General features: G+C 47.8%; 1 protein-coding gene across 1 annotated transcript; it reads left to right on the top strand.

Moving 5' to 3' along the window:
- Nucleotides 1–3,863: 3,863 nt before the first annotated feature.
- Nucleotides 3,864–15,509, top strand: RLBP1 (retinaldehyde binding protein 1). Its single transcript, XM_003788665.3, has 10 exons — nt 3,864–4,094; nt 5,116–5,118; nt 5,754–5,875; nt 6,546–6,657; nt 6,928–7,056; nt 8,543–8,747; nt 10,509–10,687; nt 13,461–13,619; nt 14,555–14,665; nt 14,960–15,509. The coding sequence occupies exons 4-10, from the start codon at nt 6,646–6,648 to the stop codon at nt 15,116–15,118; spliced, it is 954 nt and encodes a 317-aa protein (XP_003788713.1). The 5' UTR covers nt 3,864–4,094; nt 5,116–5,118; nt 5,754–5,875; nt 6,546–6,645; the 3' UTR covers nt 15,119–15,509.
- The last annotated feature ends 7,445 nt before the right edge of the window (nt 15,510–22,954 follow it).

The following is a 22,954-nucleotide window of genomic DNA, read 5'->3' as shown; positions in this document are numbered from 1 at the left end:
CAAGCTGTCACCCTGGGTAGAGTGCTGTGGCATCACAGCTCATAGCAACCTCCAACTCCTGGGCTCAAGCGAGTCTCCTGCCTCCACCTCCTTAGTAACTGGGATTATAGGTGCCTGGCTATTTTTTGGTTGCAGCCATCATTGTTGTTTGGAGGGCCTGGGGCTGGATTCAAACTCACAGCTCAGGTGTGTGTGGCTGGCACCTTAGCCACTTGAGCCATAGCGCCAAGCACCAATAGACATTTTATATCTACTGCACATCACACTTTAGACTTGGAATTCTTTTTTTTTCTCTTTCTTGTGTGTTTTTTTTTCCTTTTGGACTCAAAATTCTTATTAGAAATACTTCATCACACAATTTACAGTTAGAAAAATAGACTTACACACCTAAGTTGATCCAAACCTACTTAAAAGTTTACCAAAAATGGAATTAAACATCGGTTTTTTAATTTGAATTAATTAAAATTAAATAAAATTTAAAAAGCTACATGTGGCTAGTGGCTAGTAGATAGGACAGCAGGCGACTAGACCACCAGAGAAAAGAATGATAGATATGAGAGATTCCCCAGCTCCAGAGAGGACTTGGGACAAAAACAGCCCAAAAGCCCAGGGAAAGGTACGTTAGAAGCAAAATTGCTCAAGATGACTCAGGTGCCCCCAAGATGTAAGTGCCAGGCATCCCAGCCTGCTCTGGAGGAAGGAGTCAGGAGAGGGAGGGAGGACAGGTGTTAGTCCTAGGGCCCTCTCCTTCAGGGACACTCTCACAGCCCTATTGTGTCTGAAGGGGACAGGAAGAGGGAGTAAAGAGATCCCAAACCTGCCAAAGTAACAAGCAAGAACTAGGCCAGACAATGTGGCTCACTCCTATAATCCTAGCACTCTGGGAGGCCAAGGCAGGTGACTTGCTTAAGCTCAGGAGTTGGAGACCAGCCTGAGCAAGAGGCTGTCTCTACTAAAAATAGAAAAACTAGCCAGACATTAACTGGGCATTGTGGCAGGTGCCTATAGTCCCAGCTACTTCAGAGACTGAGGCAGGAGGATCACTTGAGCTCAGGAGTTTGAGGTTTCTGTGAGATGTCACACCATGGAACTCTAGCCTGGGGCAACAGAGTGTCTTAAAAATAAACAAAACAAAACAGAGAAACAAGAACTATCTCTGAGGAAAATAAAAAAACATTTCTGGGGGGCAGTGCCTGTGGCTCAGTGAGTAGGGCGCCGGCCCCATATACCGAGGCAGGCATGCAACAAAAAATAGCCAGGCATTGTGGTGGGCACCTGTAGTCCCAGCTACTTGGGAGGCTAAGCAAGAGGATCACCTAATCCCAGGAGTTGGAGGTTGCTGTGAGCTGTGACACCATGGCACTCTACCGAGGGTGACATAGTGAGACTGTCTCTAAACAAAAAACAAAAAACACTTCTGGGGCTGGATTCTGGAGAATGACCTATGTATAGGAGCTTAACACTCTCCTGGGCACCTTTAGGAACCTGGACCAGGGGTGGGCATTACAGGAAGCTGCTTGGAGCTCAGAACAAAGATGAGTTTTTAAACAAAGAGAACTGTCCAGTAGTGGACACAGTGAGCTTCCTGTCCTTGGAATTCTGGACAGAGAACATTCTAAAGCAGTGTTTTTCAACCTTTTTTTATCTCACAGCACATTTGAACCTATAGTTAAACTTCCATGGCACACTTAAAGTATATTGATCAAAAAAAAGAGTAAAGGCTCGGCGCCTGTGGCTCAAGTGGCTAAGGCGCCAGCCACATACACCTAAGGTGGCGGGTTCGAATCCCCAGCCCGGGCCCGCCAAACAACAATGATGGCTGCAACCAAAAAAAAATGGCCAGGCGCTGTGGCGGGCGCCTGTGGTCCCAGCTACTTGGGAGGCAGAGGCAGGAGACTCGCTTGAGCCCAGGAGTTGGAGGTTGCTGTGAGCGTGATGCCATGGCACTCTACCCAGGGGGATAGCTTGAGGCTCCGTCTCAAAAAAAAAAAAAAAAAAAAAAGAGTAAAAGGGTGGTGCCTGTGGCTCAGTGGGTAGGGCGCCGGCCCTGTATACCAAGGGTGGCAGGTTTGAACCCGGCCCCTGCCAAACTACAGCAAAAAAAAAAAAGAATATACTGGGCAATGCCTGTGGCTGAAGGAATAGGGCACTGGCCCCATATACTGGAGGTGGTGGGTTCAAACCCGGCTCCAGTGCTTGGACCTTCTTTTGAAAATATTTAATTTATGGTCTTTAAAATTTTTCATAGCACACCAGTGTGCTACAGCATACTGATTGAAAATCACTGTTCTAGGGCAGCTCCTGTGGCTCAGTGGGTAGGGCACTGGCCCCATATACCAAGGGTGGTGGGTTCAAACCCAGCCCTGGCCAAACTGCAACAAAAAATAGCCGGGTGTTGTGACAGGCGCCTGTGGTCCCAGCTACTCGGGAGGCTGACGCAAGAGAATCGCCTAAGCCCAGGTGTTGGAGGTTGCTGTGAGCTGTGATGCCACAGCACTCTACGAGAGCAACAAAATGAGACTCTGTCTCTTAAAAAAAAAAGAAGAAGAAAAAAAATCACTGTCCTAACGGAATCACCTCCTCCCCACCCCAATAGAATACAGAGGAAGGCTGAGAAGCCACCTGTTCAGGGCCTGCAGCAGGAGTTCATACTGTAGAGAGAGTCAAACACTATGACACTACGACACTACGTGTATGAGTCTTCTCCAGCTAGGTGTCTATTGATTCTGTATTTGGAGTGACAGCACTTACTGAGTACTTATTAAGCACCAGACAGCTAAGCACCTGAGCTAAGCACTTTGCTGCCATTTCATCCTTACTAACGCCATGAGCCTGATCCTCTAGTCATTCCCACTTTTCAGAGGAGGAGATTGAGTAACTGAATGGTGAAATAACTTCTCACAGCTGGAAGGTTCTGAGCAAGGATTTAAAGTGGGAAGTCTGGTTCCAGAGTACACACCCAGCTGCCTCCCCTTGGACTGCACCACACTGTCTAGAAGATGGATCTCCAGCCTGAGCAAGAGCAAGACTCCATCTCTACTAAAAATAGAAAAATTGACTGGGTACTGTGACTCATGCCTGTAATCCTAGCACACTGAGAGACCAGGGCAGGTGGATTGCTTAAGCTCAGGAGTTCAATACTAGCCTAAGCAAAAGTGAAACCCCTGTCTCTACTAAAAATAGGAAAAATTAACCAGGTGTTATGGCTGGCACCTGTAGTCCCAGCTACTTGGGAAACTGAGGCAAGATCACTGTTACAAAGGCATTTGAGGTTGCTATGAGCTATGACAACATGAAACTCTACCCAGTTTCAACAGAGTGAGACTCAGTCTCAAAAACAAATAAGTAAGTAAATAAATAAATAAAAATTAGCCAGGAGTTGTGGCAGGTGCCTGTAGTCTCAGCTACTTGGGAGGCTGAGGCAGAAGGATCACTTGAACCCAGAAGTCTGAGGTTGCTGTGAGCTAGGCTGATGAGTCTGGGCAACAGAATAAGACTCTGTCTCAAAAAAAAAGAATAAGAAGATGGGTCTGCCTGTCCTGTCCTCTCCCTGTTTGGCCTTCACCAGCTAAATTTCCCAGCTGACCAACTTCACTGTGGAGGCAAGAACTACCCCCCACTGCAGGCTGGGGGAGAGGGTGGGCAACAAACCTGGGTTTGTCAGAGCTGCCATTACATCTGTAATTACATTTACTGTTTCCCTTCATCTCTTTGCATGTCTTATGCTGGGGGTGCTCTCTCGACACCCCTGGGATCTTGAGGAAGGAGAAGGCAGAGAAGAGAAGGCAACAAGGTTGGCCCAGATCCCAGCCCCACGGCCCAGCTTCCACATGGCTGAGCAGGAGAATACAAAGGAGGGCTTTGATGCATCTCCAGCCAGGCCCAGGCCTCTCCCCTCTCCCCCCAGCTCTTCCCTTACCCGACTCTGGGCCTCCTGTGAGCCCGATTTAACGGAAACTGGGTGGTGAGAAGTTCCTTGTGACACACTAATCCCAACCTGCTGACTGGACCACGCCTCCAGTGGAGCCTACCTTCAGAGTTCCAGGACAATCCAGGTACCAGGTGGCCCCAAGGAGGAGCTGCTGACCTGGTAGGTAAGTTGATACTAAGGGCCTAGCTGGACCAGGGAGCCCAGGACTGGGGTGAGGAGTTAAGGGGTGGGGATACCACAACCCAGGCTGCCTGTAAAACAACGGACCATTCTCCAAGTTGAGTCAAACCAATCTAAAGGCAGATCGAGCAAATAAAAATATAGGACACTCAGTTAAATGTGACCCATGCAAAATTATGCTAAAAAAGTGTTTGTTCCTCTGAAATTCACATTTAAGTGGGCATTCTGTATTTTAACTGGAAGCTCCAGATGACAGGGAATAGCATGGAAGTGGTGCAAGGGGTAGGCATTTTTTTTTTATTGTATATAGTTTGTAAGTTCATATTTTTAAAAATCAAAGTTAATGGCTTGAGTATATTTAGAAAAGAGTTACTGAACTGACTTTAACCTAGACTTTTAAAGATCTAGGATCCTTTTCCAATGATCTGCTTAACTGGCTGGGGTTGTCCAGCCACACTGTCACTCCTGTCTAAGCTCCAAGGGACAGTTCTGTTAGCCTCTCCACTCCCGTTCCAACAAAGCCCAAGTGATAAGATAGCACAGCACCATTCCAGTTTGTCTGTCTCTATGCCCACGTATCTGGACAGATGCTGGCCAGGAAGATGGAGTAGATTTGGGTCCTGTGGATGGATCACAACCCCAGAACTTCCCTGTCCTTGCTGGGGCAATATTGGGAGGGGAAGTGATAGGAGAACCTCAGATATTCCCTGGGATCCTCCAAGTCTCTTTGTGCAAGTTAGGGTGAGGATAAACTTGGTGCTAAAAAAGGGAAGGGGAACTAGGTTGTATAGCAAGACATTGTGCCAGGCCCAATAATAATTGCACAAATCATATGGTCTTTGTGACAATTCTTTTTGGTAGGTACTGTTATTATTTTCAATTTGCAGGTGAGGTCCAGAAAGGTTAAATAACTTACTAGGGTCTTACAGGTGGCAAATGGCAAAGCCTGTTTCAAACCCACATCTCCCTGACATTCAAGGTTTCTATGACACCAGCTCTTCTAGGGAGTTTGCCTATAGATGTCTTGGCTTTAGGTGTCAAAACAAACTTGGTGGCTCGGCGCCTGTGGCTCAAGCGGCTAAGGCGCCAGCCACATACACCTAAGGTGGCAGATTCAAATCCCCAGCCCGGGCCCGCCAAACAACAATGATGGCTGCAACCAAAAAATGGCCGGGTGTTGTGGCGGGCGCCTGTAGTCCCAGCTACTTGGGAGGCTGAGGCAGGAGACTCGCTTGAGCCCAGGAGTTGGAGGTTGCTGTGAGTGTGATGCCATGGCACTCTACCCAGGGGGATAGCTTGAGGCTCTGTCTCAAAAAAAAAAAAAAACAAACAAACAAACTTGGTGTCAGGTAGGCACAGATTCATGTCTCAGTTCTGTGACTTACTAGCTATGACTAGGTGATCAAACTGACCAAAGCAACCTGGTCGAAGGCAGGAGATGGTGAAGGGTCATTGAAGGCACTGGGGCTTTTAGGTGGGAGGCAAGGAAACCTGGAAACAGAAGAACTGTCTCCAAAAACACCCAGTGGAGAAGCAGGCTATCATGTAGGCTGTGGATGCCATTTGTTCCAGGGGCCAAGCACTGCCGACATATATATGATTTAGTTACATCTCATAACCCTTCCATCCCATTTTATAGAAGACAACGAGGACTTGGGTTAAATAACAACAGCCTACAAGTGGAAGAGGCAGAATTTGAACCCAGATCTGACTTTTGAGCTGCACCAGTCTTCCTCTAGGTACTGACAGGAAGTCACAACTTGGGTTTGAGTCCTCATCCCTGGCTATTTTTGGCTGTGTTACCTTGAACCAGTCATTTATTCTCCTGGCCCTATTTCCTCCCATATAAAATGGGAATCATGCCAGCCCTGGCTCTGAGATAATGGATCTGAAAATATTTAGTGCATCACAAAGCACAGAACACACACGCAGTATTATGATTATGTAACTGGTCATCACCCTTCCAAAGAATGAATGCACAGGGGAAAGGGTCATCCACCAGGCTGGGAGGTTTCTGAGGTAGTCTTTTTGGGGTGGGGAAGAATGGCCATAGAAGGGAGGAGGGATTGCCTTATCCTATAGTAATAAAGTAAATGAGAATGGAGTCCAACTCTAGTATATTCTTGGCTGGGCCAACTCATCTTAATAGCTGAGGACTGAGGTACTTGTTGGTATATGCCCCTTCTCAAAGCAGTAGTTCCCCAAAATACTGCTTTTATTTTTTGGTTTTTGTAGTCCAAAAATCATCTTTTTCCGAGCCGCCCAGGAGTGCTTCCAATGGCAGATTCCTGGGGCCTAGGCCAGATCTCCAGAGTCAGAATCATGGCCCAGGGACCTCCATTTCTAACAGATGCCCTAGGTGATTCCGATGCAATTCAAAGTTTGGGACCCACAATTCTAGACAATAGCAGAATGGTTTCTCTAATAACTGCAGCCCTGACTTCTTCTCCTAGGGAAGGGGACACCTAGAGAGGCCAGGACAGAGGAAGCAGGCACTTCTTTACCCAAGGACTTAAGAGTCTTCCAGAGACAGTATGTCAGAGGGGGTGAGTACCCTGTACCCTAAAGCTCTCCTTTCCCAACCTTTCCCCCTTTCACTCTCTCCCTTCTTCCCTACTTCTCTATCACCTCCTCTGCCCAGCATTATAGGCACACACCCCTACAACCTGTCCATTAGCTCTGACCCCTGCATAGTGGGAGTCATAACAATGATCTTGAGCAAAAGCACTTGTATAGTTTCTGAGAAGGCCCATTTCCCTGATTAGTCAAGATGCTGGGGGGATGTTCCCACTTCTTCTTAACTCTCTTCTGCCCAGGTGGGCACATACCGTGTGGTCCCCGAAGAGGAACAGGAGCTCCGTGCCCAACTGGAGCAGCTCACAACCAAGGACCATGGGCCTGTCTTTGGCCAATGCAGCCAACTGCCCCGCCACACCTTGCAAAAGGTAAGATGGCCAGGGGTGTGGAGAGGAACAGCCCAGGGAAGCAACATAAGGGGAATATGATAGCATCCTCTCTCCTATAAACCTGGGTCTCTGGGTCATCTTGGACCTGACAGACTGGCCTGTCCTAGGGGCCATCCTGGAGGTCAGGTCTATGGGAGTAACTGGGCTGCCCAGACACTCAGGCTAGCCTAATCTAAGACTACAGCCTGGAGCCGCTAGAGTAGGAATCATTCTAGACTTAGATCAGAGAAGCACTGGTTTGGAAGTGATCCTGGGGAACTTCTACCTCTGCTGGATAGGCGGGAGGCCAAAACCAGACCTATTTCCAACTTGCTGTGTGACCTCAAGCAAATTGCTTTCTTTCTGAGTCTTGCCTTATTTACCTATGAAAAATGGTTGTTGGATTAGCTCAGAGATGATCAGACTGTGCTCCATGGAGGCTGGCAGAGGTGTCTTGGGCTTGCTGGGGAGGATGAGAAGCAGCTGAGCTGAGCTGGGACTCCTGGCTTCCCTCTCTGCTTCCAGGAGCATCTCAAGGGAAAGGTGCTATTAGTTCCATCTCACTTGACCACCTCCACCTTCCTCATTATGCTGTCCAGGAGACAGCTGCCCCAGGAACACCTGAGTTCTGGCCCAGCAAAAGGGAGGAACGTGAGGCTCTGGGGAAGCAGGCAGGTTGCCATCTGCTGGGGTGGAGGGATGTTTTTGAAAAGATCAGAATCAAGCCTGGGAGGCAGTAGAGCGAGTAGGAATTTCAGCTCCACCCCTATCTAGGTTACTGTGGGCAGGAATATCTTTATGAGCCTCAGTGTGCTCATCTGAGAGATAGGGATAAGAATACCAACCATGGGGCTCGGCGCCTATAGCTCAACCGGCTAAGGCGCCAGCCACGTACACCTAAGGTGGCGGGTTCGAATCCCCAGCCCGGACCCGCCAAACAACAATGATGGCTGCAACCAAAAAATAGCCGGGCGTTGTGGCGGGCGCCTGTGGTCCCAGCTACTTGGGAGGCAGAGGCAGGAGACTCGCTTGAGCCCAGGAGTTGGAGGTTGTTGTGAGCTGTAATGCCACGGCACTCTGCCCAGGAGGACAGCTTGAGGCTCTGTCTCAAAAAAAAAAAAAAAAAAAAAAAAAAAAAAGAATACCAACCATGGAGAATCATAGCAAAGATTTAAAAAACAGTGCATTCAAAGGACTCAGCAGGGTGCCAAGTAAAGGCTCAGTAAGTACAGGCAGTTATTGTTAGAAGCTTTTATACAGTTGACTATCTCCTGCAAACAAACCCAGGATGAGCAGTTCGACCTAGTTTTCTCCAAATAGAACAATCTGAGGTGCTGCCGATGCAGATACTGCTTCCGTGGGTCTCCCCGCTGCAGATCCCTTGTCTCTCTGAGCCAGTTTGGCTCCGGTGGGAGACTCATCACTCATGCGACTGCCTCACAGGCTCCTATCTCTCACTCGGTGCCCACACCCTACCCTGTTCCAGGCCAAAGATGAGCTGAATGAAAGGGAGGAGACTCGCGAGGAGGCTGTGCGAGAGCTGCAGGAGCTGGTGCAGACGCAGGCGGCTTCTGGGGAGGAGCTGGCTCTGGCTGTGGCTGAAAGGGTGCGGGAAAAGGACAGTGCCTTCTTCCTGCGCTTCATCCGTGCGCGGAAATTCAACGTGAGCCGAGCCTATGAGCTGCTCAGAGGTGAGGCCTGCACAGGAGGGACAGCCCTGGGAAGTCAGGAGGAGGTCCTGAAGACAGTTCACCCTTGCCCAGGCACTGAGGAGGTCTGCTGTGGGCAAGTCAGTTTCTCTGAGCCTCAGTATCCTTACCTGTAAAATGGGTGTGTGTGTGAACTAAATAGCCTTCAAGTTCCCTTTCAGCTCTGACAATGAATGAACAAATGAAAGGAGTATTTCAGGACCTGATTCCTAGAGGTCTGGCTCCTCTCTCCTCTCTCCCCGTCTTGGGACTCAATGAGTAGAACTGGGGCACCCAATGTGGGTGATGAGAGAAGGAGTTTCCCCTCCAGCACCCACACTCAGAACCTAGGCTTTGGCTCTGGAATGATACATGAAGGTAGATGCATGGCTTGCTCACCAAAGTTACCAAAACCTCATGTATGGAGGAACAGAAGATGGTGCCAGCCCTGGGAAAGAGCCCCAGGGACAGAATGGCCTTGGCATTGCTGGATGGTTGAAGATGTTCCCTAAAAAAAAAAAAAAAAAAAAAAAATCAATCTTTGGTGCTGGGAAGGAAAAGGTTGAACAGGCCCTTTGCAGGCTAATGATTTTCCTTGTCTTCCTTCTTCCTCAAATGTTAATTCCATGGCATGCTGTACTGACCACTGTTTTAGGCCAAAGGATGCAACAGAGAACCAAACAGACAAGAATCCCCTTCCCTCATGGACCTTATATTCTAATAGTGGAAATAATAAACCAGATAAGTAAGATAAAAAATACAGCAGAACCTCTGTAAGCTGACCACCAAAGGACCACAACAAACGAGTCAACATATGGAGGTGGTCAAAAACAAGGAAGTAGGCCTGCTATACTGATACATACATGTGGTGCATGTCCAGTCTATGAAAATTAGGTCAGCTTGAGGACGTGGTCAATGTAATCAGCTATGGAGGTTCTATTATATATAGAATGTTAGATAAAGAATAGAGAGAAAAGTAAGAGAGGGGGGCATAAAGGCTCAAGGGGTTGAGGTTTTAGGTAACATGGTCAGAAAGACCACTGCCAAGAGAACTTTTGAAGAAAAACCTGACAGAGAAGAGACATCTGTGAGGAAGGACAATCATGGGAGAGGGAACAGCGAAGACAGCTCAAGGTGGTGGGATGTCCCTGGAGTGTTCTAGAACAGTGAGGAGGATGGTATGGCATTCCCTTGGCCATCACTTCCCAAACATCTTCTCTGGGCCCGGCCCCTCTTGGGGCTTAAGTCTGGTTGTACAGACAGCAAGCATCCCAAAGGCAGGGGCCTCTTCAAGATGGGTAAGGATGGAGTTCGTGGGCAATAGAGGTGCTGCTGAAATCAGGAAGAAGGGCCTCTGTCCTGCTTGGGGTTTGGATTTTATCTCAGGGGCTCCTCTCTAGCCTTGCTCACACCTCCACTCAGCTAACCCTGTGCCCAGTGAAAAACCTGTGCTTTGTCCCCATGGGAAAGAAAATAACTAAAAATTGTCCTCATACTTGGCCCATACCTCATGTTTTTACAGTGTACAGACCTTGAGTCTCATTTGATTACCACAACAATTTGGTGAAGATAAGCCAATATTATTATACAATCTTTTGGGAGAGAAAACATTGGAGTCACATAGGTTGAGTATCTGGCTTCATTACACACCAGACATATGTGGAAGAGCCTGGAAGAGATCAGTTCTCTGACTCCCTCTAGGTGGGATGCAGTAAGGATGGGATGGCTCCTTAAGAGGTTCCTCCCTGGCTCTCTCTCCTCCAGGCTATGTGAACTTCCGGCTGCAGTACCCTGAGCTCTTTGATAGCCTGTGCCTGGAGGCTGTCCGCTGCACCATTGAGGCTGGCTACCCTGGTGTCCTCTCCAGTCGGGACAAGTATGGCCGAGTGGTCGTGGTCTTCAACATTGAGAACTGGCAAAGTCATGAAATCACCTTTGACGAGGTCATTGGGGGTTCACTTGGTTCATTCTCACTCCATGGGCTGGGCTCCCTTTCCCAATCTTGGCCTCTACTGTAACCTCAAACCCCTGGGCTCAAGTGAGTCTCTTGCCTCAGCCTCCAGGACAGCTGGGATTACAGGTGCCTCCACCATGCTTGGGATCTCATTCCTGGCTCCCGAGGAGCTGAGGTCTGTGAAAAGGAAAGGTGGACAGTCACTTTGCCACCAGACCCTTTTCAGGCAGGGGAAAAATTCCTAGGATGTCCAGGGCAGCTGCAAAACTCAGAAACTTGGCTCGGCGCCTGTGGCTCAAGTGGCTAAGGCGCCAGCCACATACACCTAAGGTGGTGGGTTTGAATCCAGCCCAGGCCCGCCAAACAACAATGATGGCTGCAACCAAAAAATAGCCAGGCGTTGTGGCGGGTGCCTGTAGTCCCAGCTACTTGGGAGGCGGAGGCAGGAGACTTGCTTAAGCCCAGGAGTTGGAGGTTGCTGTGAGCTGTGATGCCATAGCACTCTACCCAGGGGGACAGCTAAAGGCTCTGTCTCAAAAGAAAAAAAAAAAAAACTCAGAAACTTTACAGGTGGGACCTGCGGACCAATAAATAGTACATGACTATTCTCAAATATTCCCATCAAGCACTAAGTGGGAGTAACAGCTGTGGGCCACAAGCCCGGGTGGCGCAGCCAAATGCTAAAAGCCAAGAGAAACAGAACAGAAATTAGTGGATTGGGGGCTAAAAGAGATTCTGGAAAGCACAGAGCTTCCAAACTATTTAGAAACCTGAGTTTTTTGTACTTATATGTAGGCAATTTTTCTTGTCTGAGACCTTAAGAGGGCTTCCCCAAGTGGGGATTTAGGGTTTGTCTGAGAAAACTTTGGCATGTACCACTGAGCATGAAAAAGATTTTTTTTAATTAAAAAAAAGTACAAACTCATTTTACAAAATACTATCTAGTCTCAAAGCCTTTTGTTTTTCTTTTTTAGAGACAGAATCTAACTCTGTTGCTCTGGGTAGAGTACTGTGGCATTATAGCTCACAGCAACCTCAGACTCTTGGGTTCAAGTGATCCTCTTGCCTCAGCCTTCTGAGTAGCTGGGACTTCAGGCACCCACCATAATACCCAGTTAGTTTTTTTTTTTTTTCTTTTGAGACAGAGTCTCACTTGGTCACCCTGACAGGGTGCCATGGTGTCTTAACTCACAGCAGCCTCCAAGTCTAGGGTTCAAGTCATCCTCTTGCCTCAGCCTCCCAAGTAGCTAAAACTGCAGGCACCTGCAACAACGCCCAGCTATTTTTTAGAGACAGGGTCTCATTCTGGCTCAGGCTAGTCTTGAACCTATGAGTTCAGAAAATCCACCTGCCTCAGCCTCCCAAGTGCTGGGATTACAGGCGTGAGCCACTGCGCCCGGCTAGTTTTTCTATTTTTTGTAGAGATGGGGTCTTGGTCTTGCTCAGGCTGGTCTCATACTCATGGGGTCTTGGTCTTGCTCAGGCTGGTCTCATACTCTGAGCTCAAGCAATCCACCTGCCTCGGCATCCCAGAGTGCTAGGATTACAGGTGTGAGCTACCATGCCCAGCCCTCATCTTGAAGCTACTTGTTTTTTTTTTTTTTTGGTGACAGAGTCTCACTATGTTACCCTCGGTAGAGTGTCGTGGCATCACAGCTCACAGTACCTTCAAACTCTTGGGCTTAAGTGATTCTCTTGCCTCAGCCTCCAAATAGCTGGGACTACAGGCACCGGCCACAGTGCCCAGCTATTTTGTTGTTGTTGCAGTTGTCATAGTTGGGAGGCCCAATCTGGGTTTGAACTCACCCGCTCCAGTGTATGTGGCTGGCACCTTAGCCACTTGAGCTATAGGCACCAATCTTCAAAGTGACTTTTTAAAAAGTTCATCCCTGGCTCGGCGCCTATAGCTCAACCGGCTAAGGCGCCAGCCATGTATACCTAAGGTGGCGGGTTCGAATCCCCAGCCCAGACCCACCAAACAACAATGACGGCTGCAACCAAAAAATAGCCGGGCGTTGTGGCAGGCGCCTGTGGTCCCAGCTACTTGGGAGGCAGAGGCAGGAGACTCGCTTGAGCCCAGGAGTTGGAGGTTGCTGTGAGCTGTAATGCCACGGCACTCTACCCAGGGGGACAGCTTGAGGCTCTGTCTCAAAAAAAAAAAAAAAAAAAAAGGTTCATCTCTTTTCTTCTTCTTCGTCTTTTTTTTTTTTTTTTTTTTTTTTTTTTAGTTTTTGACCGGGGCTGAGTTTGAACCTGCCACCTCCGGCATATGGGGCTGGTGCCCCACTCCTTTGAGCCACAGGCGCCGTCCTCCTTTTTTTTTTTAAAGACAGAATCTCATTCTGTTGCTCAGACTAGATTGCCATCGTGTCAGCCTAGCTCACAGTGACCTCAAACTCCTGGGTTACGGTGATCCTCCTGCCTCAGTCTCCTGAGTAGCTGGGACTACAATGCCCAGCCAATTTTTTTTTATTTTTGGAGACAGAGTGTCCCTCTTGCTCAAGCTGGTCTCAAACTCCTGAGCTTCAGGGATCATCCCAACTCAGCCTCCCAGAGTGCTAAGGTTTCAGGCAAGAGCCATCGCACCCGGCCTCAAGATCTTTTTCTTGGTATCATTCACAGAGGCAGAATGCCCCATATGGACAAATCCTTTGACAAATTACCTCAAGTAAAGAATTTATCAGTTAGCTCTCCCCTTAGAAACTTGAACCTTAATTATCTTTATGAGTTGGATCTTACAGACTATTCCCTCTGTGCTCAAGATCTTGCAGGCCTATTGCTTCATCCTAGAGAAGCTACTGGAGAATGAGGAAACTCAGATTAATGGCTTCTGCATCATTGAGAACTTCAAGGGCTTTACCATGCAGCAGGCTTCTGGGCTCCGGACTTCTGATCTCAAGAAGATGGTGGACATGCTCCAGGTGAGGCATTAGGAGCCTGTCCCACAGGAGCCTCTCACAGATGGGGAGGCTGAGAGGTTGGCCTGGTTTCTTGGTTTCAGGGTACTGGTAGGGACCTGAGAAATCGACCACTTAGAGCCATAAAGAGCATTGACAGCCATAATCCCAACCAAGACAACGTGCAAGTATTCACGTTCATATTTGTTATTGACTCCTCAGCAGCATTCTCTCCCAGCTGCCCTGGTTCATTGTATAAACCTGGAAACCCAGGCTCGGAAATTTAAATGACTTGTCAAGGTCACATAGCAATAAAGTTGTAGAGACCAAACTTGAATGTGTATCTTCTGACCAGGAATCCCATGCTCTCCATCCACATATATCATGCTGCCTCTCTTCGAATGTAGATTTACCCTGAGAAAGAGATATCACCAACCCTCCTTGAAAACTCAGTTCTACATACATGTATGGACGTGTCAGGAGTCCTTTCTCAAAGCTACCCTAGATCTGCTCTGTGGGTTTCTGGGAAAGGAGGGGTGAGTCCTGGGAGGAACTGAAGGACAAGGAGGCAGAACGGTGGTTTCCCCGAGGCCTATAAGAATTTGCAGTATGCTCAGCAGGTAAGTGGGTTTGAAGAAAAATCAGTCAATAAAAAAAAAAAAAAACAAGCAATGCTACCATTTAAATTTCTTTACCGAATTCCAGTGTTTTTTGCATCAGTGGAATAGGGTTGGGCTGTATGACTTCTGGGACTTCTTCCCTACAGTTTGGAGCCAGGATGGATCTGAGGCTCCCTAGTTGCTGGTCCAAGTATGGATCCTTTAGTGGGTTCTCCTGCAGGAAAATCATGTATGCTGGCCCCATCTGTCCTTATGTTGTGGGGAGAGGCGATGGGGGCTGGGTGGGAGCCTCTGAGGTCGCTGGGGCCCTGGGGTGAGGATTGTTCTCTGTCATTATAGGATTCCTTCCCAGCCCGGTTCAAAGCCATCCACTTCATCCACCAGCCATGGTACTTCACCACGACCTATAATGTGGTCAAACCCTTCCTGAAGAGCAAGCTGCTCCAGAGGGTGAGTGCATGTTCTGACTAGGGAAGGTGCTCAGCAAGTAAATCAGTGAGCAGATGTGGGCAGGAGCAGAAAGGAGCTGCTGAGATAAGAGGGTGGAGTAGGGTCCTATCTGCAGTCATCCTCACACTTTGTACTATGGTCCCGAACTGAGTGAATGCCACTGACAGCACAGTATATGGGGCCATAGAGAGGGATGTCACCAGCCATAGATGGCACAGTGGGGGTCTGTCCTCTTGCCTGCCTCATCTCTCATTGAGCACCTCCTGCTCAGCTGTGCCTCCCTTGTCCCTGCAGGTCTTTGTCCATGGGGATGACCTCTCTGACTTCTTCCAGGAGATTGATGAGAACATCCTGCCCTCTGACTTTGGGGGCACGCTGCCCAAATATGATGGCAAAGTTGTTGCCAACCAGCTCTTTGGGCCCCGGGTCCAAGCTGAGGACACAGCCTTCTGAGGACATCTCCTGCCATCTGAACTGTAGTTAGCGTCCCTCAGCCTCCCCTTAGTTGTCCTGGTCTGTGGCTGGAAAAGGGCTGCCTGAACAGACTATGCATCCCCTAAGCATCCGTGAGGTCAGGTGTCACCTTCTGTCCAAGTCGGGAGAGCGGTATAGAAGGGGAAATTCTCATGAACAAGAAGAATCGGGGGCAGTTATATTCCCACCTGCCCTTAATGCTTTAGGAGGGTGACTTTTGTGTGAGTTTGTATCTTATAGACTTTAACTAGGCTTCTCAATTTCCTTTGCACCAGAGTTTTGCTACTTGGGGTTTACAAAAACAGGCAAAGAGGCTGAATTAAAAGTCTTGTCCCCAAAATACAATAAATAGGATATAAAAGTGGGAGGATGTAAGTTCAAATGATTCTGCAAACGTAGTAATCTTGGTGGCCTATTGGCAGGCGAGGGGTTTTCCAGGCTGAATTCCAAGGCAGAAGCACCCCTGAAGCAGCTTATTTCTGGGGTGGTCTGCTCCCTTCAGTCAGGGAAAGTGTGATGTATGTGGAGATGGTTGGGAGCTTGGGCCTCTTTCCAGAATGGAGGGCACGTCCCTCTTCATCTGTCGAGGGGGAGTGTCTCTGTCTTCCTTCCCTAGATGGAGGGTTTTACTTAGATTTACAGGTGATGTCTTCTCTGAGCACGCTCTCAGTCCTCATGTTGCGCAGTTAAAGCTCTTTTTTGTCTTCAGTCTCAGGCATTTTCAGTGATGAACTCTCACTTTCCAGATCTGTATATTTTGATTTTGACAAATACAAATGCTTTCATTCTATGGACATGGCTTTCTTCAAGTGCTTGGTGATTGGTGAATGTGGGCTCATGTTTGTAGGTGAGAACCCCTGTTGGAAGCCTCTGTTTGCTGAGTATGCTATATCTGTTCTGTGTATCGGACTCTCAGACATTGATACTTCTCCCAAGATGCCACACTTACCTTCCCACATGGAAGCAGACACTTGTTGCTTTTATCTGGCTAGTGGTAGAGCCTCAAGTTAGGTGAGGGTTGACTGGCCTGGTTGCTCCCACTCAGGTATCCCAATGAATCAACCCGGAACTTGTCTGCTCTTGCCTGTAAGGCCACCCCTCTCCTATGGGTACGAAGTACCCTGGATGGTATACCCCCTATTAGCAGGGGACCTTACAACTGTTCTCTGGACTTCAAGTTCAATCCAGTCCCATCTGCTTTCCCACCTTTGGGAATTTCTCTGATCCACCAAGAGTTCTCTTTCTTGTTTTCCAGCGGGGCTATGTACATGTTACATGTATATGCAAATATACATATATATGCATTCATTGCTTACATTCTTTCTTTCCTAGGGTTTGCAGTGTATACTTATTATCCAAGTAACTTCCTTCTTTGTAACATTCACAGTCAGCAATCCATGGTCATATATGATATTTATAGAGGACTTCTGAGCTGGAGGAGGAATTGTAGCAAATTATTATTGGCAGAAGGGTGGGAGTTAACCAGCGACAATTTTCTTTCAAAAGCTGAAGCTTCCTTTTTTCAAATCAAATCTTACATGTAACCTTGATATTTAAACCTAAAAAAGAGTGAAGCTGCTCTGGTGGCAGAGACCTCACCCTCGGACAGTGGTTCTCAACCTTCCTAATTGACGCATTGTTGCAAAGGGAACAAAGGGGTCTCAACCCACAGGTTGAGAACTGCTGCCCTAGGGGATTTCCTAGGAGTATCTGGAACTGAGAAGGTATTTCAAGTATAAAATCACTGGTGACTACGTCTAGTGGGGCTGGAGGAGTCAAGTGATAAGAGAATAGACTAGCATTTGCCAGTGGAGGGCACTGGTGACCTGAATGGAGGTGGTAAAATGCGGGCAGGTATAAGGCTGAGTTAAAGAATTCAAAGGAGTTAGTATTTTTCACATTTTCAAGATATACTTTTGTTTTTTCAGAGTTGTGCTCCAAAACTGAGGGAAATGGTGGTTGATCTCTGTTGGCTGACTCCCATCTTTTCCCCAGAACCTCACTAGCTGCCCTCCTGGACACAGCCCAGCCCACCCTCTGCTTTATAGCAGTTCTGACTTTATAAATGAGATCAGGATGTGGAGAAAACTGCAGGCAGATGTTGATCAGAAGTCTGTTGGGGCAGCGCTGGCTCTTACTCAAACTCAAATAGGATGCTGGGGTCCCCACTAAAGTCACCAGTGGCTTCCCAAAGAAGAATCCACAGGGGTTGGGACCCAAGGAACCATCTCTGACTGTGGGGCTTGCACTGCCCTCTGCTGGTCCTTCCCTGACACTGCACCTGCAGGGACAAGGTAGGCAGGAAGGAGAGTTGGGGTGGGTTGGGCCAGACTGTGCCCAGGTAGGTCACAACTTCGGGAGAATATGTTTTAAGGCCATGAAATAAAAAAAAAAAAAAAAAAAGACCGTGAATATTAAATCATGCTCAGCTTCATGAAATCCCAGATGCCTATATCTAAATGTGTGTGATCCCTAAAAGTGGCCCAAACCAATCCCCCCTTCATTAATGAGATAGAAGAAGAGGGACAATAAAATATTCTTTTGAAAACCACCAGCCAGGCGGCACCTGCGGCTCAATGACTAGGGCACCGGCCCCATATACTTGGGAGGCTGAGGCAAGAGAATCACCTAAGCACAAGAGCTGGAGGTTCTTGTGAGCTGTGACACCACGGCACTCTACTGAGCGTAACAAAGTGAGATTCTGTCTCAAAAAGAAAAAAAGAAAAGAAAACCACCAGCCATGGGAGGGGGCGCAACAAAATATAGATTTTATGACAACCATTTGATGCCCATAACAGCTTCCTTTCTGGAGACACAAGGCAGGGATTCTGCCACATGAAAGTAATTTGAACACAGTGAGAGTTGGCAGAAATGTGTTTCTGCCTTCCTCGTGTGGCTTTTCAGTGGGAGAAAGGAAGCAGCAGCGTCCAGAAGCAATTCGTCAAGGTGTGGGTGGAGGTCTCAGTAAGGAAAGCTTCAGAGAGTCTCTAAATGACTGGCCACAGCTGGAAGCCTCGAGTTCACCCAAGGGAAACTGGAAGAGACTAATGCTGTTGGTGGCTTGGCACAGGCTTCCTGGGAGAGGCATGCCTTTGTCTTAACTCAAGCCAGGAAAAGGGGTGAAGAGTCACCTAAAGGGTGAGGTAAGCCATCTCTGATCCTACTTTCTGCGAGGGGTGCATAGCTCTTGTTGAGGAGACTCAGCAGTGTTGGGTCTGGAAGCTTACAGGATCCCCTGGAAGTCAGAGGAAGGCAGTATCTGCCCCACCTGGGAGTTCACTAGCTATGCAGATGCTTAGGCCTCATCTCAGATGTGGTAAATCAGAATCTGCATTTTTTTTTTTTTTGGGACAGAGCCTCAAGCTTGCCCCCTGGGCAGAGGGGCCATGGCATCATGCTCACAGCAACCTCCAACTCCTGGGCTCAAGCGAGTCTCCTGCCTCTTCCTCCCAAGTAGCTGGGACTACAGGCGCCCACCACAGCGCCTGGCCATTTTTTGGTTGCAGCCATCATTGTCGTTTGGCGGGCCCAGGCTGGGGATTCGAACCTGCCACCTTAGGTGTATATGGTTGGCGCCTTAGCCGCTTGAGCCACCGGCGCCAAGCCAGAATCTCCATTTTTAAAAAGACCACCCCTTGCCGAAGGGATTGCACATTAGAGAGCTAATCAAAGCTTCCAAAGTAGTGGTTTGTAACCTTCCTGCAGGGATCCTCTGGGGACCTTTAAATCTGAGGCCCGGGCCTCACCCCTAGAGATCAAGATGTACTTGATTTAGGGTACAGCCTAGGCTTCAGGATCTTTCCAAGCTGCCAGGTAGCTTAAATGTGTACTGCTTAAGCCCTGTATGTCAACATATGGGAAGGTGAGGGTGTATGGAGGAACCCATTCTGGCAAGTAAGTATTAAAATCTACGGGCTTTTTTCTTTTTTTTTGACAGTCTCATTCGGTTGCCCCAGCATAGGTATCAGCCTCACTCACAGAAACCTCAAACTCCAGGGTTTATGTGATCTGTGGTCCTCCTGACTCAGCCTCCCAAGTAGCTGGGACTACAGGTACCTGCCAGAATGCTTGGCCAATTTTTCTACTTTGAATACAAACAGGGACTCTCTCTTGCTCAGGGTGGTCTTGAACTTCTGAGCTCAAGCAATCTACCTGCTTCAGCCTTCCAGAGTGCTAGGATTACAGGTGTGAGCCATGAATCCTTGTGTCTATGTAGCTCTGGCATCAGCCTAACTCACAGCAACCTCAAATTCCTAGGCTCAGGAGATTCATCTGCCTCGGCCTCCAAAATAGCTGGGACTATATAGGCTCTCGCCACAACACCCAGCTAGTTTTTGTACTTTTAGTAGAGATGGGATCTTGCTCTTGCTCAGGATCCTCTCAAACTCCTGAGCTCAAACAATCTGCCCTCCTCGGCCTTCCAGAGTGCTGGGATTACAGGAGTGAGTCACAACACCCAGCCTCAACAAAGTTTAAAGGCAAACTTTGCACTTCAGCAGACAGGATAGAGAAAAGGGCTGCTGGAATCCTGTGGGGAAGGCTAAATATTCCAGAGTAAGAGTAAGTTCCACCCTGGGGCTGTTCCTGTAAGTTGTCCTGCTAGCAAGCAAGACATGGTAGGTAGGATATGGTTTCTCAAGGTGACCTTATGAAGCAAGAAAAGATTAGGATCAGGGTTTGATGAGCACATACATGGCTCATCAGCATTTCCAAACCCAGGAATGTTTTTGGAAAGTATATCCAAGCCCATCTCTGCTTTCTGTGCAGACCCATCTGTTAGAAGCCCTGATGTAGAGCTGCACCAAGGCAGGTACTTTGCTGGTTTCTACACATCCTGGGAGCTCATTGAAACAAAGCTAAAACCACTACCCAAAATACCATTAGCAGTTTGTTTTTTTGAGACAGAGTCTAAGTCATCTTGGGTAGAGTGCCATGGTGTTATAGCTCACAACAACCTCAAACTCCTGGGTGAGAGGTCAGAGACCGAAAATAAGATTCCGAAACACGAATAAAGTGAAAGGGAGTCCAGGTTCTGTGTGAGCAACATCGGCCTTTATTTCCACCCAAGTGTGGGCAAGCTGAGTTTGAGAAGGAAGTCAGTGGGTTAAGGTGGATGGGAATTCAAAGGGTCGGAGGGGTGGGGATTGGCACATTCACTCTTTCCTGTGTGGGACATTCGTTAGTTCATTTCTTCTTGGGTGGGGCAGTTCTATTTGGGCAGGTCCCCACATTTACTCTATCACCAGGCTCAAGTTATCTTCTTCTTTTTATTTTTTTTGGAGACAGTCTCACTATATCACCCTTGGTAGAGGGATGTGATATCGTAGCTCACAGCAACCTCAAACTCTTGGGCTTTAGCGATTCTCTTGCCTCAGCCTCCCAAGTAGCTGGGACCACAGATGCCTGCCACAACGCCTGCCCATCCTTTCTTTGTTGTAGTTGTCATTGCTGTTCAACAGGCCTGGGCTAGGTTCAAACCTGCCAGCTCTGGTGTATGTGGCTGGCACCCTAGCTTCTGAGCTACAGGCACCAAGCCTCAAGCAATCGTCTTGCCTCAGCCTCTTAAATAGCTGAAACTACAGGTGCCTGGCACACCTGGCTGGTTTTCTATTTTTAGTAGAGACAGGAGTCTCATTCTTTCTTGCTCAGGCTAGTCTCCAACTCCTGAGCTCAGCTAATCCACTCGCCTCAGCCTCCCAGAGTGCTAGAATTACAGGCACAAGCCACCAGTGCCCAGCCCATTAGCACTTTGAAAAATATTATGGAGACTTTCAATATCCTGAGGCAGGCATTCTTATAGTTATTCCCATCTTACAGGTAAAAATAAATGAATTCCGAGGTTAAATCCAGCATAGGGCCAAAGAGCTAGAAATGGCTAGGATGGGACCCTAACTCAGCAACTGTGGCTTCAAATCCCTTTGGCTCTGTTACAATTTTTTTTGCAGTTGTTTTTTGTTTTTTAAGCTGGAGCTGGGTTTGAATTCACCACCTTCAGCATTTGGGGCCTGTGCCTTACTCCTTTGAGCCAAAGGTGCCACCTGGTTCTGTTACTATTAATGCTTTGTCTCAAATGTTTATTTAGTTCTGGAGATACAGGAAGTGCAGAGAGGAGAAGGGAAGAGGAACAGTGAAATGAGGACTTCATTTATTCCAGGTCAATCTCACCAACCACTGTCAGATAAGGAGGAATAACTTTAAGAGGAAAACAAACAATGTTCAGTAGAGATGCTGGGGTTAATTCCAAATGTGGAAGATAGCATGAATCAAAGGAATTTCTGGGTGGCACCTAGCCATATTGAGAGAGGTGTTTTAACTTACTCCCTTCAGGGAGAGATTAAGCGGTTCAAACCACCTGTAATGTCTTTCACCTATTCAGCGATATGGCTGGCACCTTCATGTAACTCCCTCTAAGGACACTCCAGAGAGAAGCAAGAAGCAGAGGCTTCTTGGGAAAATATTCCCTATAGGACTAGAAGGGAGAAACCTGTTACTGAAAGGTGTAATAAAAAATGTTAGCACTACAGGGACAGTGAGGGAGGTCACTGAACAGAAATGCTATAGGGTTGCCTCAGGAGAGGTGCAGCTGTGTGCTGGTGGTCCTAAGTGACCACACTGGCATGCTGTGGGCACCAACCTACCTGACACCTTAGACCTGAAATCTCTTCCATGTAGTTCTTTTCACAGGTGGTATTCTTTGCAAGTTGTTTTTCTAGGATCAAAATAGTCTGGCTATTTTGTGTAGGATAGGAAGTGGGGGGAAGCTTGCCTACCAGAGGTAGATGAATTTTGAAATCTGATATTGGGCATTCTTACGTCTTGTTAATGCATACCTTCTAAAGCTATTACTCCCCATCCTGTCTAGCTGGTCAAAGGTTTTTTGTGGCCAAGGAGGGAAGGGAGATGTGAGTGGAAGGCTCTTCAAATGACCTGCCGGTGGTTGGCCTTGGGAGACCTTAGCTTGGGTTCAGACAGATCCAAGGCTGAAGAAAACACCACCACACAACCCAACCAACCTAGTACGATCTGAACCTAGGAAACGTTTACCTTCTCTTTTCAATGAACATTATTGGAAAAGCACACAAATCGAACATGGCAGGCATCATTTACGTCTCTCTTGCATTTTGTCTACGTGGTTTACTTTATGAAGTAATTATTAGTAAAATTTTCATATCTTGGCTTTCTTGCTTGGCAAAGATGGGGCTGTGAAGACACTTGTGGACTGGTCATGTCTTTGGTTGTTTTGCAAGAGTAAACTTTTTTTTTTCTTTTAGACAAGGTCTCACTCTGTCACCCAGGCTGGAATGCAGTGAAATGACCATAGCTTACTACAGCCTCAAACTCCTGGGCTCAAGCAATTTTCCCACCTCAGTCTCACAAATAGCTGGGACTATAGGCACATACCACCATGCCTAGCTAATTACAATTTTTTTTTCAGAGATGCAGTCTCACTGTGTTGCCCAGGCTGGTCTCAAACTCCTGCACTCAAGTGATCCTCCCATTTCTCCCTCCCAAAGTGCTGGGCCATGAACATCAGTTTTGCTGAGAAACTGTTTTGTGCGTTTCCATTAAGCTTATACCTTGGTGAAGACATGGGAAGAATCCCTTTAGACCAGCGGTTCTCAACCTGTGGGTTGAGACCCACAGGAAATGTATTAAAGGGCCACGGGATTAGGAAGGTTGAGAACCACTGCTTTAGTTTTGTTTTTTTTTTTTAAGAGACAGAATCTTACTTTGTCGCCCTCAGTAGGGTGCTATAGCATCACAGCTCACAGCAACCTCCAGCCCTTGGGCTTAGGTGATTCTCTTGCCTCAGCC

Source organism: Otolemur garnettii, unplaced genomic scaffold (assembly GCF_000181295.1).
Source record: "Otolemur garnettii isolate 467f Iridium unplaced genomic scaffold, OtoGar3 scaffold00029, whole genome shotgun sequence".
NCBI lineage: Eukaryota > Metazoa > Chordata > Mammalia > Primates > Galagidae > Otolemur > Otolemur garnettii.
The sequence above is the reverse complement of the archived record's forward strand: the minus strand, read 5'-3'. Positions and strand labels throughout refer to the sequence as shown.